Source organism: Oncorhynchus masou, chromosome 14 (assembly GCF_036934945.1).
Source record: "Oncorhynchus masou masou isolate Uvic2021 chromosome 14, UVic_Omas_1.1, whole genome shotgun sequence".
NCBI classification, from domain to species: Eukaryota; Metazoa; Chordata; class Actinopteri; order Salmoniformes; family Salmonidae; genus Oncorhynchus; species Oncorhynchus masou.
In genome coordinates this window covers 22,630,320-22,649,779 of record NC_088225.1, presented here as the reverse complement: position 1 = coordinate 22,649,779, position 19,460 = coordinate 22,630,320, and the positions used below count along the sequence as shown (strand labels likewise).

Genomic DNA, 19,460 nt, shown 5'->3' with positions numbered 1-19,460 from the left:
TTTCGAGGCTGACGTTTGGTAACTCAAACCTTCAGCTTCCTCCACAGATGTTCTATGGGATTGAGGTCTGGAGACTGGCTAGGCCACTCCAGGACCTTAATGTGCTTCTTCTTGAGCCACTCCTTTGTTGCCCTTGGCCATGTGATTTGGGTCATTGTCATGCTGGAATACCCATCCACGACCCATTTTCAATGCCCTGGCTGAGGGAAGGAGCTTCTCACCCAAGATTTGAGTTGTCCTGTCCCCTTAGCAGAAAAACACCCCCAAAGCATAATGTTTCCACCTCCATATTTGATGATGGGGATGGTGTTCTTGGGGTCATAGGTAGCATTCCTTCTCCTCCAAACACGGCGACTTCAGTTGATGCCAAAGAGCTCCATTTTGGTCTCATCTGACCACAACACTTTCACCCAGTTGTCCTCTGAATCATTCAGATGTTCATTGGCAAACTTCAGATGGGCATGTATATGTGCTTTCTTGAGCAGGGGACCTTGCAGGGGCTGCAGGATTTCAGTCCTTCACTGCGTAGTGTGTTACCAATTGTTTTCTTGGTGACTATGGTCCCAGCTGCCTTGAGATCATTGACAAGATCCTCCCGTGTAATTCTGGGCTGATTCCTCACTGTTCTCATGATCATTGCAACTCCACGAGGTGAGATCTTGCATGGAGCCCCAGGCCGAGGGAGATTGACAGTTCTTTTGTGTTTCTTCCATTTGCGAATAATCGCACCAACTGTTGTCACCTTCTCACCAAGCTGCTAGGCAATGGTCTTGTAGCCCATTCCAGCCTTGTGTAGGTCTACAATATTGTCTCTGACATCCTTGGAGAGCTCTTTGGTCTTGGCCATGGTGGAGAGTTTGAAATCTGATTGATTGATTGCTTCTGTGGACAGGTGACTTTTATACAGGTAACAAACTGAGATTAGGAGCACTCCCTTTAAGAGTGTGCTCCTAATCTCAGCTCGTTACCTGTATAAAAGACACCTTGGAAGCCAGAAATCTTTCTGATTGAAATGGGGTCAAATACTTATTTCCCTCATTAAAATGCAAATCAATTTATAACTTTTTTACATGCATTTTTGTGGATTCTTTTGTTGTTATTCTGTCTCTCGCTGTTCAAATAAACCTACCATTAAAATTATAGACTGATCATTTCTTTGCCAGTGGGCAAACGTACAAAATCAGCAGAGGATCAAATACTTTTTTCCCTCACTGTATCTTTGACCATCCAATTTAGATTTTTTTATTTCACCTTTATTTAACCAGGTATTCTAGAGCAGGTAAATCAAGTATTCTACTAGAGCAGGTATTCTACTAGAGCAGGTAATCTACTAGAGCAGGTAATCTACTAGAGCAAGTATTCTACTAGAGCAGGTATTCTACTAGAGCAGGTATTCTACTAGAGCAGGTAATCTACTAGAGCAGGTATTCTACTAGAGCAGGTATTCTACTAGAGCAGGTATTCTACTAGAGCAGGTAATCTACTAGAGTAGGTATTCTACTAGAGCAGGTATTCTACTAGAGCAGGTATTCTACTAGAGCAGGTATTCTACTAGAGCAGGTATTCTACTAGAGTAGGTATTCTACTAGAGCAGGTATTCTACTAGAGCAGGTATTCTATAAGAGTAGGTAATCTACTAGAGCAGGTATTCTACTAGAGCAGGTAATCTACTAGAGTAGGTATTCTACTAGAGCAGGTATTCTACTAGAGTAGGTATTCTACTAGAGCAGGTATTCTACTAGAGCAGGTATTCTACTAGAGTAGGTATTCTACTAGAGCAGGTATTCTACTAGAGCAGGTATTCTACTAGAGCAGATATTCTACTAGAGCAGGTATTCTACTAGAGCAGGTATTCTACTAGAGCAGGTAATCTACTAGAGCAGGTATTCTACTAGAGCAGATATTCTACTAGAGCAGGTATTCTACTAGAGCAGGTATTCTACTAGAGCAGGTAATCTACTAGAGCAGGTATTCTCAAACTGGGTTACTACGCGCAATGCCGTCGCCAAATAAAAATGTGATTCACATAATTTTGTAAAACATTTTGTTTATCATAATTACAATTTTTTTTATTTTTTTTTATTCACATTTTCAAACAGTCCATTTAGTAAGGCCCGCGTCCATAGAAACACATACCACCAGTTACTACCAGCAGTACGACACCTGCACCTGTCGACGACACAAGTTGTTCTGCTTCCACGAGTACATCCAATGCATCCAATCAGTAATTCTACATTTGTTGTTAGCCCAGCTTGCATGTACACTGACAGTTGTGAATCTGATGCAGCCGAATAGCTACTGCCCCTTACCCGGGAAAGCACAGAACAACAGACAGGGACGTTGGATCATCGAAGAGGCGCAAATATGATGAGAACTACGTTGTTTTGGGGTAAACTTATATTGGGAGTAGTGCCTTTCCTTAGCCACAGTGTGTTATATGTGTAAAAGTACTCTCTCACAACTCAATGAAACCTTCACTCTTGCACAGACATTTAGAAACAAAACATGCCAAGACATGTATAAAAACAACCGATACCATTAATAAGAAGGTGCTAAAATAGTCTTATATGGTGAGCTACCGAGTGGCTAGGACAGGCAAGACCCAGACTATTGTGGAGGACTTAATGGGACAATGCTGGATGGAAGAACTATACATACAATGTCTTCATCTATACATCAAACAACACTGTTTCACGACGCATCAGTGACATGGCAGGAGGTGTTTTGAAACAATTACTGCTTTGCATACAAGCCAGTGAATTACATGCGTTACAGCTGGATGAGTCAACAGACGTGGCAGGCCTGGCACAGCTCCTGGTATATGTCTGTTACGTTTATGGGGGTCAATTAAGGAAGACATCCTCTTCTGGAAACCAGGACAACAGGAGAGGATATGTTTAAAGTATTGGACAGCTTTGTGACATCAAATGCAGTTTGGTGGTCAAGATGTGTTGGTATCTGTACTGATGGAGCAAAAGCCATGACAGGGAGACACAGTGGAGTGATAACACACGTGCAAGCAGTTGCTCCCGACGCCACTTGGGTCACTGCAGCATCCACCGAGAGGCTCTTGGGTACATTGCAGCATCCACCGAGAGGCTCTTGGGTACACTGCAGCATCCACCGAGAGGCTCTTGGGTACACTGCAGCATCCACCGAGAGGCTCTTGGGTACACTGCAGCATCCACCGAGAGGCTCTTGGGTACACTGCAGCATCCACCGAGAGGCTCTTGGGCACACTGCAGCATCCACCGAGAGGCTCTTGGGCACACTGCAGCATCCACCGAGAGGCTCTTGGGCACACTGCAGCATCCACCGAGAGGCTCTTGGGCACACTGCAGCATCCACCGAGAGGCTCTTGGGTACACTGCAGCATCCACCGAGAGGCTCTTGGGTACACTGCAGCATCCACCGAGAGGCTCTTGGGTACACTGCAGCATCCACCGAGAGGCTCTTGGGTACACTGCAGCATCCACCGAGAGGCTCTTGGGTACACTGCAGCATCCACCGAGAGGCTCTTGCTGCCAAGGGAATGCCTGACAGCTTGAAAGGTGTTTTGGACACTACAGTGAAACTGGTTAACATTGTTAAAGCAAGACCCCTGAACTCTCGTGTATTTTCTGCATTATGCAAAGATATGGGCAGCGACCATGTAACGCTTTTACAACATAGAAGTCTGCTGGATATCAAGGGGCAAAGTATTGGCAAATGTTTTTTAATAGAGAGATGAGCTTAAAGTTTTCTTTACTGACCATTTTCACTTGTCTGACTGCATGATGACGGGTTTCTCACACGACTGGCCTCTGGGTGATGTTTTTTCACACCTGAATGATCTGAATCTAAGATTACAGGGACTCTCCACAACTATAATCAATGTCTGAGGCTATGATTAAGAAGTTGGAGATCTTCTCTGTCTGCATTAACAAGGACAACACACAGGTCTTTCCATCATTGCATGATTTTTTGTGTGCAAATGAACTCAAGCTTACGGACAATGTCAAATGTGAAATAGCGAAGCACCTGAGTAAGTTGGGTGCGCAATTACACAGGTACTTTCCCAAAACGGATGACACAAACAACTGGATTCATTATCCCTTTCATTGCCCTGCCTCCCGTCCACTTAACGATATCTGAACAAGAGAGCCTCATCAAATTGTAACAAGCAGTTCTGTGAAAATGTATTTAATCAGATGCCACTGGCAGATTTCTGGACTGGGCTGCGCTCAGAGTATCCTGCCTTGGCAAATCGTGCTGTTAAGACACTGATGCCCTTTGCAACCACGTAACTATGTGAGAGTGGATTCTCAGCCCTCACTAGCATGAGAACTAAATACAGGCACAGACTGTGTGTGGAAAATGATTTAAGACTGAGACTCTCTCCAATACAACCCAACATTGCAGAGTTATGTGCATCCTTTCAAGCTCACCCTTCTCATTAACCTGTGCTGAGTTATTCACCATTTTCGATTAACAAATAAGGTTTTATATGTAAGATGGCTAAATAAAGAGCAAAATTCTTGATTATTATTATTTGTTCTCTGGTCTTAAGAGTTATTTGTCACTTCCCACAAGCCGGGTTGTGACAAAAACTCATACTCATTCTTATCCTTAATAAATGTTTTGTATAGTGTGTGTGTGTGTGTGGCAGGCTTAAAATGATGGCAAAAAAGTGTGCTGGCTCTGGTGCTAGAGGGGGTACAGCTGACCCTGGTGCTAGAGGGGGTACAGCTGACCCTGGTGCTAGAAAGGGTACAGCTGACCCTGGTGCTAGAGGGGGTACGCAGCTGGAGGTTGAATGTGTGAAGGGGTACGGGACTATAAAATGTTTGGGAACCACTGTACTAGAGAACCAGTTCAGAATTAAGTAAAGTTGTTGTACGATTGAAGCCTTTAGTGAGGTCTAATGCTCTAATATTTAATCATTTCTGCCCGTCCAAATTCACATTCATTTTATAAATAGGCTCGTTTAACTTTGTTTGGCTAGACACTCCAAATAAAATGGAATATTTTTTGCTCATATGATTTGTATTATTTTAAATCGTTCGGTCTAGGCAGGGCCATAATTACATAGGTAAACTGGGACCCTATTGTTTCATAGGGTCAGAAATCAGATTGTATATTCATGATTCAGTCCACACAGAGGATTCACATGACTATTTATACAAGTCAAACCACAGATCAACATGATAGACACCACATTAATAGACATTAACTTGTACAGGAGATTTAAATGCACAGTTAAAAGGTTGTATGATCATTCACCATTGTCCACTACAATAGATCACCGACTAACATGTCACTTGGTTCACAGTTTAAAGGACACACCTTCACAGACAATATTGCTTCATTTTCACCATAATGTACTTTTTAGAGACGTCGACACATTGATAGGAAAATAGAACCTACGTAGCTGCTGTCATACAGGCACAATAAATCATGTGGGTTATTTATCCCTGAACACACTACCATTACAATAGGGCTGGTGAAGAGTAGTGAAGGTCATTTTTGTAACTTAACATACAGTGACAGTAGATCACAGGAGGTTGGTGGCACCTTCATTTGGGAGGACGGGCTCATGGTAATGGATGGAGAGGAAAGGGTGGAATGGCATCAAACACATGGTTTCTATGCGTTTGATGCCATTCCATTCACTCCGTTCTGGCTGTTATTATGATGAGCCGTCCTCCCCTCAGCAGCCTCCTGTGAAGGAGATGTACAACACGTTGGCCTCTACAACACTAATATTCCCTACTAAGGAATGGAAGGATTAACCACATTAACGAGTATCTTTAGATAAGACGAAGACTGCAGTCAGCAACAGAAATACAAAAACAAGCAGCGCATGAATTTAGTCACTTAGCAGAAGCTCTTATCCAGAGACATGCAGTAGTGAGTGCATGGATTTTCTTACTGGTCCCCCTTAGGAATCGAACCCACAACCCTGGCGTTGCAAGCGCAGGCGACTACCAACTGAGCTACGTGGGAATGTCAGTGTGTAGCAATTTCTCTAATGGTGAAATTGAGTAAGTAACAAAAGCTGATTAAAGTGATTAGTGCATTGTTCCACTATGCAGAAAAGCAGGATTGTACTGTAGTATGTTGATAGCATACTGACATGCAGACAAAAGGCAAGCAACACTAATATTTTAAAAGAAATACAACATTTGGACATGATGTAAGACAAGCAAAACAAATGATTCACATGTTGAGATGTATAGTCTGGGTTAAACATACTGATTGTGTTTATAGTACTGCGTGTTTTAATACCAGCAAAGAAAACACTACTGTTAACATGACTTTGGATATTTTAGTTTTTAGAGTTAATTCTGATCCAGATACAACATACTTGGTCTGTTTCTTCTGGGTAAATGCTATTCAATCAAACTGCAAATGGAAGACAGGGACAAGTGCCCAAAACGGATACACACTGACATCTATCATGGAAGAGTTCCCGTGTGAGGAGACCTGGGTCAAATACTTCCACATCCTTGTGCTGTGCTTGATTTAGTTAGTCTGGTACAACAATTTAACAAAAGAAATGGACCCAAAAGTGGCCAACTCAAATCAAGCGCACCCCTATTTCACACAGGTCTGGGCCTGTATTCACAAATTCACATCTCAGAACAGGAGTTCTGACTTCTATCGGATCATTTATAAATACAGGCCATGGTGTTGAGACTGGGTAGGTTAGAGTTGAACTATCGCCGCCCTCAAGGTGTCACTGTCAATTCGAGTTTAACTATCGCCGACCTGGTGGCTGCGGTGTGTCAGTGTCCCTCATCCCTGGGCCTGCTGTTCGCTGAGGAACTCGTCCAGCACGCGGATGATGCTGCAGGCCTCAGGGAGGTCCCGGTGCTCGGCGTGGGCGTTCTGGAGCAGCACGTCCCCATTCCCACAGCCCTGCAGGAACTGGCAGCAGCGGAACAGAGCGTAGTGACTGGACTCAGCCTGGCGGATGAACCGCTTCAGACTGTTCATGTCCTGGATGGCCTGGAGAGACAGCGGGAGGAGAAGGAGAGAGGAGAGAGAGAAAGAGCATGGATGAGAAAACAGTAAGCCATTTTAAACATGGCCTGGACATACAGTATTTATTTAATGCTTCAAAGTGATCCACTTGTCTGTGTGCTGTGCGTTTGCCCACCTTGAGTTTGAAGTTCTCCAGGATCTGTCTGAGGAGGAAAGGGTTACAACGCTCTGCTGCATTCAGGAATGACTGGATCCAACCATCACAGAAACGGTTACTGACTGTGGAAAAAGGTTTGAGAGGGATGACGGAGTGATTAGCCAGTGTGTATTCTGTGACGATCATTCATGGAAAATGTTTTGGTGATTCTATGTCTGTGTGTCCATGTACAGTGCCTTCAGAAAGTATTCAGACCCCTTGACTTATTCTAAAATTGATTAAATAATTGTTTTTCCTTCAGCAATCTACACCCAATATCCCATAATGACGAAGCAAAAACAAGCTTTTGTACATTTTTGCAAATGTATTAAAAATAAAAAAACAGAAATACCTAATTTACATAAGTATTCATACCCTTTGCTATGAGACTCGAAATTGAGCTCAGGTGCATCGCTATTTCCAACAGTTGACAGTGCATGTCAGAGCAAGAACCAAGCCATGAGGTTGAAGGATTTGTCTGTAGAGCTCAGAGACTGGATTGTGTTGAGGCACAGATCTGAGAAAGGGTACCAAAAAATGTCTGCAGCATTGAAGGTCTCCAAGAATACAGTGGCCTCCATCATTCTTAAATGGAGGAAGTTTGGAACCACCAAGATTCTTCCTATAGCTGGCCGCCGGGCCAAACTGAGCAATCACGGGAGAAGAGCCTTGGTCAGCTAGGTGACCAAGAACCTGATGACAGATCTCTAGAGTTCCTCTGTGGAAATGGGAGAACCTTCCAGAAGGACAAGCATCTCTGCAGCACTCCACCAATCAGGCATTTATGGTAGAGTGGCCAGACGGAAGCCACTCCTCAGTAAAAGGCACATGACAGCCCGCTTGGAGTTTGCCAAAAGGCACCAAAGACTCTCAGACCATGAGAAACTAGATTCTCTGGTCTGATGAAACCAAGATTGAACTCTTGGCCTGAATGCCAAGCATCACGTCTGGAGGAAACCTGGCACCATCCGTACGGTGAAGCATGGTGGTGGCAGCATCATGCTGTGGGGATGTTTTTCAGCGGCAGGGACTGGGAGACTAGTCAGGATCAAGGCAAAGATAAACGGAGCAAAGTACAGAGAGATCCTTGACGAAAACCTGCTCCAGAGCGCTCAGGACCTCAGACTGAGGTGAAGGTTCACATTGCAACAGGACAATGACCCTAAGCACACAGCCAAGACAACGCAGGAGTGGCTTCAGGACAAGTCTCTGAATGTCCTTGAGTGGCCCAGCCAGAGCCCGGACTTGAACCAGATTGAAAATCCCTGGCGACCTAAAAATAGCTGTGCAGCATTGTGCTCCATCCAACCTGACAGAGATTGAGAGGATCTGCAGAGAATAACGGGAGAAACTCCCCAAATACATCTGTGCCAAGCTTGTAGAGTCATACCCAAGAAGACTTGAGGCTGTAATCGCTGCCAAGATGCTTCAACAAAGTACTGAGTAAAAGGGTCTGAATACTTATGTAAATGTGATATTTCAGCTTTATAGATTTGTAGAAATTTCAAAAAAAGAATTTTGCTTTGTCATTATGAGGTATTGTGTGTAGATTGATGAGAGAAAAAAAACGATTTAACACATTTTTGAATAAGGTTGTAACGTAACAAAATGTGGAAAAAGTCAAGTGCACCGTACAAAGACAGCTGTAACACAGATCTATATTTGTGACTGTGGGAGAGTGTCTCTTTGTTAGAGTCGTTCCAATAGACCTGTGTGTGTGTATATGTCCACAGGTTAGAGCAGTCACACAGACATGTGTGTATATGTCCACAGGTTAGAGCAGTCACACAGACATGTGTGTATATGTCCACAGGTTAGAGCAGTCACACAGACGTGTGTGTGTGTGTGTATATATATCCACAGGTTAGAGCAGTCACACAGACCTGTGTGTGTGTATATCCACAGGTTAGAGCAGTCACACAGACGTGTGTGTGTGTATATATATCCACAGGTTAGAGCAATCACACAGACCTGTGTGTGTATATATATATATATCCACAGGTTAGAGCAGTCACACAGACCTGTGTGTGTATATATATCCACAGGTTAGAGCAGTCACACAGACCTGTGTGTGTGTGTATATATCCACAGGTTAGAGCAGTCACACAGACGTGTGTGTGTGTATATATATCCACAGGTTAGAGCAATCACACAGACCTGTGTGTGTATATATATATATATCCACAGGTTAGAGCAGTCACACAGACCTGTGTGTGTATATATATCCACAGGTTAGAGCAGTCACACAGACCTGTGTGTGTGTGTGTGTGTATATATCCACAGGTTAGAGCAGTCACACAGACCTGTGTGTGTGTGTATATATATCCACAGGTTAGAGCAGTCACACAGACCTGTGTGTGTGTGTGTGTGTGTGTGTATATATCCACAGGTTAGAGAAGTCACACAGACCTGTGTGTGTGTGTGTGTGTGTGTGTGTGTGTGTGTGTGTGTGTGTGTGTGTGTGTGTGTGTGTGTGTGTGTGTGTGTGTGTGTGTGTGTGTGTGTGTGTGTGTGCGTGTGTGTGTGTGTGTATATATCCACAGGTTAGAGCAGTCACACAGACCTGTGTGTGTGTATATATGTCCACAGGTTAGAGCAGTCACACAGACCTGTGTGTATATGTCCACAGGTTAGAGCAGTCACACAGACCTGTGTGTGTGTATATATGTCCACAGGTTAGAGCAGTCACACAGACCTGTGTGTGTGTATATATGTCCACAGGTTAGAGCAGTCACACAGACCTGTGTGTGTGTGTGTATATATCCACAGGTTAGAGCAGTCACACAGACCTGTGTGTGTGTGTGTATATATATCCACAGGTTAGAGCAGTCACACAGACCTGTGTGTGTATATATATCCACAGGTTAGAGCAGTCACACAGACCTGTGTGTGTATATATATCCACAGGTTAGAGCAGTCACACAGACCTGTGTGTGTGTGTGTGTGTGTGTGTATATATATCCACAGGTTAGAGCAGTCACACAGACCTGTGTGTGTGTATATATATCCACAGGTTAGAGCAGTCACACAGACCTGTGTGTGTGTGTGTGTGTGTATATATCCACAGGTTAGAGAAGTCACACAGACCTGTGTGTGTGTGTGTGTGTGTGTGTGTGTGTGTGTGTGTGTGTGTGTGTGTGTGTGTGTGTGTGTGTATATATATCCACAGGTTAGAGCAGTCACACAGACCTGTGTGTGTGTATATATGTCCACAGGTTAGAGCAGTCACACAGACCTGTGTGTATATGTCCACAGGTTAGAGCAGTCACACAGACCTGTGTCTGTGTATATATGTCCACAGGTTAGAGCAGTCACACAGACCTGTGTGTGTGTATATATGTCCACAGGTTAGAGCAGTCACACAGACGTGTGTGTGTGTGTGTGTATATATCCACAGGTTAGAGCAGTCACACAGACCTGTGTGTGTGTGTGTATATATGTCCACAGGTTAGAGCAGTCACACAGACCTGTGTGTGTGTGTATATATCCACAGGTTAGAGCAGTCACACAGACCTGTGTGTGTATATATATCCACAGGTTAGAGCAGTCACAGAGACCTGTGTGTGTGTATATATGTCCACAGGTTAGAGCAGTCTCACAGACCTGTGTGTGTGTATATATGTCCACAGGTTAGAGCAGTCACACAGACCTGTGTGTGTGTGTGTGTGTGTGTGTGTGTGTGTGTGTGTGTGTGTGTGTGTGTGTGTGTGTGTGTGTGTGTGTGTGTGTGTGTGTGTGTGTGTATATATCCACAGGTTAGAGCAGTCACACAGACCTGTGTGTGTGTGTATATATATCCACAGGTTAGAGCAGTCACACAGACCTGTGTGTGTGTGTGTGTGTGTGTGTGTATATATCCACAGGTTAGAGAAGTCACACAGACCTGTGTGTGTGTGTGTGTGTGTGTGTGTGTGTGTGTGTGTGTGTGTGTGTGTGTGTGTGTGTGTGTGTGTGTGTATATATCCACAGGTTAGAGCAGTCACACAGACCTGTGTGTGTGTATATATGTCCACAGGTTAGAGCAGTCACACAGACCTGTGTGTATATGTCCACAGGTTAGAGCAGTCACACAGACCTGTGTCTGTGTATATATGTCCACAGGTTAGAGCAGTCACACAGACCTGTGTGTGTGTGTATATATGTCCACAGGTTAGAGCAGTCACACAGACGTGTGTGTGTGTGTGTGTGTGTGTATATATCCACAGGTTAGAGCAGTCACACAGACCTGTGTGTGTGTGTGTATATATGTCCACAGGTTAGAGCAGTCACACAGACCTGTGTGTGTGTATATATGTCCACAGGTTAGAGCAGTCACACAGACCTGTGTGTGTGTATATATCCACAGGTTAGAGCAGTCACACAGACCTGTGTGTGTGTGTGTGTATATATATCCACAGGTTAGAGCAGTCACACAGACCTGTGTGTGTGTGTATATATATCCACAGGTTAGAGCAGTCACACAGACCTGTGTGTGTGTGTATATATATCCACAGGTTAGAGCAGTCACACAGACCTGTGTGTGTGTATATATATCCACAGGTTAGAGCAGTCACACAGACCTGTGTGTGTGTGTGTGTGTGTGTGTGTGTGTGTGTGTGTGTGTGTGTGTATATCCACAGGTTAGAGCAGTCACACAGACCTGTGTGTGTATATATATCCACAGGTTAGAGCAGTCACAGAGACCTGTGTGTGTGTATATATGTCCACAGGTTAGAGCAGTCTCACAGACCTGTGTGTGTGTATATATGTCCACAGGTTAGAGCAGTCACACAGACCTGTGTGTGTGTATATATGTCCACAGGTTAGAGCAGTCACACAGACCTGTGTGTGTGTATATATGTCCACAGGTTAGAGCAGTCACACAGACCTGTGTGTGTGTATATATGTCCACAGGTTAGAGCAGTCACACAGACCTGTGTGTGTGTATATACAGTGCCTTGCGAAAGTATTCGGCCCCCTTGAACTTTGCGACCTTTTGCCACATTTCAGGCTTCAAACATAAAGATATAAAACTGTATTTTTTGTGAAGAATCAACAACAAGTGGGACACAATCATGAAGTGGAATGACATTTATTGGATATTTCAAACTTTTTTAACAAATCAAAAACTGAAAAATTGGGACTTTGACTTGGCCATTCGAACACCTGGATATGTTTATTTTTGAACCATTCCATTGTAGATTTTGCTTTATGTTTTGGATCATTGTCTTGTTGGAAGACAAATCTCTGTCCCAGTCTCAGGTCTTTTGCAGACTCCATCAGGTTCTTCCAGAATGGTCCTGTATTTGGCTCCATCCATCTTCCCATCAATTTTAACCATCTTCCCTGTCCCTGCTGAAGAAAAGCAGGCCCAAACCATGATGCTGCCACCACCATGTTTGACTGTGGGTATGGTGTGTTCAGGGTGATGAGCTGTGTTGCTTTTACGCCAAACACAACGTTTTGCATTGTTGCCAAAAAGTTCAATTTTGGTTTCATCTGACCAGAGCACCTTCTTCCACATGTTTGGTGTGTCTCCTAGGTGGCTTGTGGCAAACTTTAAACAACACTTTTTATGGATATCTTTAAGAAATGGCTTTCTTCTTGCCACTCTTCCATAAAGGCCAGATTTGTGCAATATACGACTGATTGTTGTCCTATGGACAGAGTCTCCCACCTCAGCTGTAGATCTCTGCAGTTCATCCAGAGTGATCATGGGCCTCTTGGCTGCATCTCTGATCAGTCTTCTCCTTGTATGAGCTGAAAGTTTAGAGGGACGGCCAGGTCTTGGTAGATTTGCAGTGGTCTGATACTCCTTCCATTTCAACATTATCGCTTGCACAGTGCTCCTTGGGATGTTTAAAGCATGGGAAATCTTTTTGTATCCAAATCCGGCTTTAAACTTCTTCACAACAGTATCTCGGACCTGCCTGGTGTGTTCCTTGTTCTTCATGATGCTCTCTGCTCTTTTAACGGACCTCTGAGACTATCACAGTGCAGGTGCATTTATACGGAGACTTGATTACACACAGGTGGATTGTATTTATCATCATTAGTCATTTAGGTCAACATTGGATCATTCAGAGATCCTCACTGAACTTCTGGAGAGAGTTTGCTGCACTGAAAGTAAAGGGGCTGAATAATTTTGCACGCCCAATTTTTCAGTTTTTGATTTGTTAAAAAAGTTTGAAATGTCCAATAAATGTCGTTCCACTTCATGATTGTGTCCCACTTGTTGTTGATTCTTCACAAAAAAATACAGTTTTATATCTTTATGTTTGAAGCCTGAAATGTGGCAAAAGGTCGCAAAGTTCAAGGGGGCCGAATACTTTCGCAAGGCACTGTATGTCCACAGGTTAGAGCAGTCACACAGACCTGTGTGTGTGTATATGTCCACAGGTTAGAGCAGTCACACAGACCTGTGTGTGTGTATATCCACAGGTTAGAGCAGTCACACAGACCTGTGTTGGAGAGTGTAGGAGGGCTGGTGGAGCAGTCTATGACCAGGTCAGTAAGAGCCTCTGAGGCCTTATACAGAGAGGCTGTGGTAGTGTCCTCCTGGACCAGGCCCTGCAGACTGGCTGCCTTAATGAACCTACACACACATGAACCATATTCATTCATATTCACAGCACATACTGTACATTCTTATAGTTTAACCACAGGAATAAAGACTAGGTGTTTTCAGATTAATTTCAGAAGTGATACTCATTTATTAAACAGAATTTGACCGAAAACCCAATTTGGACTGGACCTTAAAAGTAACTCACCTAGCAACATCAGCCTTGGTCCTGTCATCTGCATTGGTGACCTCCACGTGTATGTGACTCAGAGCCTTGAAAACAATGGCATGAGCCTGATCAGCGTTGCATATTAAACTAAACTTTATTCTACAATGACATGGGCCTGATCAGCGTTGCATATTAAACTAAACTTTATTCTACAATGACATGGGCCTGATCAACGTTAGATTAAAAAAATATATATATCCGACAATGACAACCAGTCAAAATGATTCTTGGAACCTTGTTTCTGCTCTAAGCTACACAGTGGCAACATTGATGGCCATCAAAGAAAATGATGCGTTTTGAACTATGCAATTGCGTGACTGACGCCAACAAATGTGAAGATGTTTTGTGACAATACAATACGCTGGGAATATCTCATTGTTAGAGTGGATGTTTTGTGACAATACAATACGCTGGGAGTATCTCATTTTGCATTTGAATGTTTCCACTCCCCATTTGTTTTGTCAAGCAAGATGGCTACTAGTCAGTAAAGACTAAATCATAGCTTTAGCGAGTGGACACAGCACAAGTAAGTTACTAGCAAAAACATAACATAGTGAAGCATGGAGGGGAAGTAAATGTATTGAAAGAATGAGGGGGAATCACTGGTACAGGGGGAATTAATTTTATATTTATTTTACCTTTATTTAACTAGGCAGGTCAGTTAAGAACAAATTCTTATTTTCAATGACGGCCTAGGAACAGTGGGTTAACTGCCTGTTCAAGGGCAGAACGACAGATTTGTACCTTGTCAGCTCGGGGATCTGAACTTGCAACCTTCCAGTTACTAGTCCAACGCTCTAACCACTAGGCTACCCTGCCGCCCCACTAATCACTATGGGAACAGTCAAATGATGGGTCAAGGGTGACTCACAGCATGTAGCAGGAAGCTGATGCTCCCCTGGACCATCTGCACCACTCTGTGGATGTGCATCACCGACTCCTCGTACCACATGCTCAGGTAGGGCCTGATCTCAGTCTCTAGGTTCACCAGCTATATATAATATATATATATATATATATATTATATATAATATATATATTATATATAATATATATATTATATATATATATATATATATATATATATAATATTATATATATATATATATATATATATATATATATATATATATATATATATATATATATAAATATATATATATATAATATATTATATATATATAAATATATATATATATAAATATATATAATATATTATATATATATATATATATAATATATTATATATATATATATAAATATATATATATAATATATTATATATATAGAAATATATATATATATATATAAATATATATAATATATTATATATATATATATATATATATATATATATATATATATATATATATATATATTATATATATATATATACACAGACGGAGGACAGAGAGGGAAATAACACTTAGAACCCTACACAGGGGACTACCTATTTGTGGAGTCATTTTATATTTATCTATCTAGGGTGGTGTTAAGTAGGTCACACTGATAGCAAAACATTTCACAATGGAGAAGAAAAATCTGTTCTTATTTGACAACATAAACATTTTTTTCCCTCTTGAACACAACCTAGGTGAGTCCCCTTCAAATAGTGTTTATTACAAAGGAGCCCTGTCCAAGAGATGATGGAATCCAGTACAATTATATTATTTTGGTGATTCCACTTCCTGCTTACCTCAGCAGTCTGTAGACTGCTCTGCAGGCCTTGCACGTACTTGTCCAGTTCAAGTCTAAACGTACAGTCGATTAAGGAAATGGTTTATGGTTTAATGATGAATGGTTTATGAGTTTCAGTACCCATTATATACATCTAGACTGACTCTACATTATTATGATTCAGAAAGAGCTGCGTTAGCGTATAAAGGATATAGGTTGAGGCCTTTCTCAGAGCCTCCCATGAGGCAGATTACATAGCCATTGCCGTCCGCGTCGGGCTGCTCTGGGGATCTCTCCTGCTCCAGGAGACAGCAGTAACAGCCCACCGCTGCCTCTGGGACACTGGGATGGGACAACAAACACATATTTATTATGAATGTAAAACACTGGCTTTACACTGCTTTTGGGCTCAACAGGTTCCTAAGGATATTAAAGATGGATTTGTTTGAAATTAGGTTCAACAAGTTCTTAAGGAAAGGAGAGATGGGTTGGTTTGGAATGAGGCCCTCAGTTTAAGTTCGTTAAGGTCACCTGAGCTCCACGGCGGCAATGTTTCCCATGCCCCCGAGCAGGGCTCCTTTGCTCAGCCTCCGGGAGATGTAGCATCGTAGCTCAGGCTCCGCCTCTACCGGCAGGCTGCTGTCCACTAGGATGAGGCTGTTGGTGGGGCAAGAGTCAGTTACCATGGAAACAGAGTGACAGGCAACCCATCCGATCTGATGAGAAAGTGGACAGCCAAAGAGGAGATGAAGAAGGAAGCCGACGAACAAAAGCCACATCAACACAACATGAAGGCTAGATACAGATATAGTGAAACAGAATCTCCCAGTTTCCATGTGAGTCACAGAGCCTATTTAAATCCTTCCTTCCCACTTCTCTTTCCTTATGGTCACTATGTAAGATGCATGATGTGACACTGAAATATCACGTTTTAATAACATAACAATATCATATCACATAACTATATCATCATCATTATAGAATCTGAGGCTGAAACAACTTGACGTCACAGAAAGACGACATCCCAAAAGAAGTAGGGTGAACAGTGTGTACAGAAGGAGGTAGATAGGTACTAGGCTTTGTGACTCCATATCCCAGATAGCCGGAAGCACACTGATGACATCATGACAGGAAAGAAACCGTGTTGATTCCAGGTTGATAGGTTTCCAGCAGCAGGCCCATGGATACGACAGAGAAGGACAACACTGAAAGCCACAGAAATAACACCACTAGAGAAACAGACAGGTCACGGGGAGACCTTGGTTACCTAAAGTCTTCCTGACTGGTACTGGCTGTGGAATCTGTTCTTCTCTGGCTCCATGCCACGTTGCCCTCTGCAGCTGCCTCAGATCTAGACAGGTACTGTAGGTAGTTACTATACTCATGACTTGGTTCGTTAGTGGAGAACAGAACAGCAAGTCTGAACTGACAGTACAGTAAGTCAGCAGCAGGATCCACAGTTGATGTCCACAGAGAACCAGTGAATTTGGGAGAAAGTGGTTATACAGTGACAAAGAAATTGGCCTCAATATGCAGCTGGACGAGCTTGATGATGTTATCACAGTCAGTGGAGACTGGTGAGTTGAGCTATAGGAGGATGGGCTCATTGTAATGACTGGAATGGAGTAACTGGAACGGGGTCCAACATGTTGTTTCCATGTTTCATACCGTTCCATTGGTTCCATTCCAGCCATTACAATGAGCCCATCCTCCTATAGTTCCTCCCACCAGCCTCCACTAAGACAGTGTATGTATAAAGACTGTAAGAGCATGAATACTGTACATTGTGAGAACCTCCAACCTCCAATGAGTCTAATAATATCAACAAAGTCAGACATTGGTGTGATTGGTAATGCATTTCAATTCATCCCTATGGAGAAGGGTGAGGGACCGAGGTCCATAGATTCTCTATAGCCTAGTAGCTAAGGCAAGTAAACATTACACGTCATCTGCAGATATTTGCATACCAGATAATGCCCTAGTTTAGGTCATTGTGTACTGTCAAAAACAAATTGCTTGATGTAAAGCTAGATAGACTCAAACAGAACATTCAGATGGAGAAGATTACCTGGTGCCTTGGTAGAGATAAATGGTATAGTAACAGTTCAAATGTATTTTCTGATTATATCCCATCTCTTCGTTATCATAATCCGTATCCTTTTCTTCCACGTCAATTGAATCTTGAAAGGAGGACGTTTGCATGGAAGTTTGTGAGGTAAACATGATTCCTTCGCACGTATCAACAAATGACAGATACCGAGAAATTACGTTCAGCTATGTGGGGTGCAGGTTGACTTGGATAAGAAATAATAACAATACGACGCATGTGAATAGAGCAACTATTTCCTTTACTGAAGAGACGAGTCTATCATTATTTCTAAAGATCCATGATCTGATTCACGCATGCGGAGTGTAATTCCATAAATCCGTCGCTGTTTAAGGTCCGTGTAAAATTTGCTATGACATGATTTGGTCCAGGAAAGAAACTGATCACATCAGTTATCAAAATAGCAAAATTATGCCCAAATTATCATAGGTCGTTGCACACTTATAGCCATGTATCAAAGGGTAACATTAAGTTAATGTTTCTGAATATACAAACATTGATATTGGCGTTCATTAGCCTGAGCAGCCGCTAGTGGGCACTGTTTATCGGTCTTTTGACGGTTTTCTATCCGATGACCAATAGACTGTTTTATATCTAGATTCCACGGCCACAAAGTCAAAATTGGCTCGATAGTAAAAAATGCTTTTGGTCATAATTTAAGGTTATGTTTAGGCATAAGGTTAGCTGTGTGATTAAGGTTAGTGTTAAAGTTATGGTTCAAGAAGATACATTTTAGAAATGGGCGGGGTTTAGCAATAATTTTGACTTTGTGGATGTGGAAGCTAGTGACGACCAAGTACCGTAATGCTGCAGAGATTTAGACGATACAAAAAATTGTCATTCAGCATCACAAGGCAAAATACTTCAAAAGTCACATATGTCACAATAAACTTTACACAGGGCCGGGATTGGCCATCCACTGTATGCAGGTATGACATGGGGAATACACTGCATTATAAACTGGGTGGTTCGAACCCTGAATGCTGTTTGGCTGACAGCTGGTTTGGCTGGTATATCAGACCACAAACCATGTGTATGACAAAACATGTATTTGTACTGCTCTAATTACATTGGTAACCAGTTTATAAAAGCAATAAGGCACCTCGGGGGTTTGTGGTATATGGCCAATATACCATGGCTACGGGCTGTGTCCTTAGCCATGGTACCAATATTGGTTTGGTTTCCTCATGCTACAGATGGGGACTCGTGTTTACCGAGCAGAAATACAAATTCAAATACAGCATCCCCAAGTGCAGACTCTAAAGCTTTGTTTCCAAGCAGCATGCCACATGTAGGCAGCTAGCCTGACCTGCCCAGGCTGTAAAACTCAGAGCATCACAATGTTCATTGTAGGGAGCTATTGTTTAAAAAACAAATTTAAAGCAAGAGTGGGATTTTTTTGTAGCATTTGTCAAAAGGCTCCAGACACATTTTTTTACTACATTTTTCATTTGGTGGGGTAGCACATGGAGATGTGTGAAACGTACTCCTCGGCCTTAAGTGTCCCGCTTGTGTCACCTCAATAGCTAGATTTTCAGGTGGCGTGATTGACTAACATGCGTAAGGGAGGGCGGTCCTGAGTTTGTGCCAAGTATGGGCCGAAATTGTGGTGGGAAAGAGGTACTCGCTAAGCAAGCAGCGTGACATCCTTTACAGTGACACCAGCCCATGATTTGGTCGCACCCAATTTTTTTCACGACATTACACAATAGAAAAAAATACTATCATCTTATAAAGTAATTGA

General features: G+C 42.6%; 1 protein-coding gene across 2 annotated transcripts; it reads right to left on the bottom strand.

Moving 5' to 3' along the window:
* Positions 1-5,144: 5,144 nt before the first annotated feature.
* Positions 5,145-17,972, bottom strand: LOC135554537 (protein Njmu-R1-like). 2 transcript variants are annotated; one of them, XM_064986879.1, is made up of 10 exons: positions 17,678-17,972; positions 16,877-16,960; positions 16,141-16,266; positions 15,823-15,951; positions 15,629-15,689; positions 14,804-14,923; positions 13,912-13,976; positions 13,603-13,736; positions 7,142-7,245; positions 5,145-6,990 (listed from the first exon to the last, which is right to left on the bottom strand). In XM_064986879.1, exons 1-10 carry the CDS (start codon positions 17,830-17,832, stop codon positions 6,778-6,780), a joined length of 1,191 nt encoding a protein of 396 aa, XP_064842951.1. In that variant the 5' UTR covers positions 17,833-17,972; the 3' UTR covers positions 5,145-6,777. The 2 variants fall into 2 exon arrangements, with proteins under 2 accessions (XP_064842951.1, XP_064842952.1); XM_064986880.1 differs by lacking the exon at positions 16,877-16,960 and having other exon boundaries at positions 17,678-17,971.
* Positions 17,973-19,460: the final 1,488 nt, after the last annotated feature.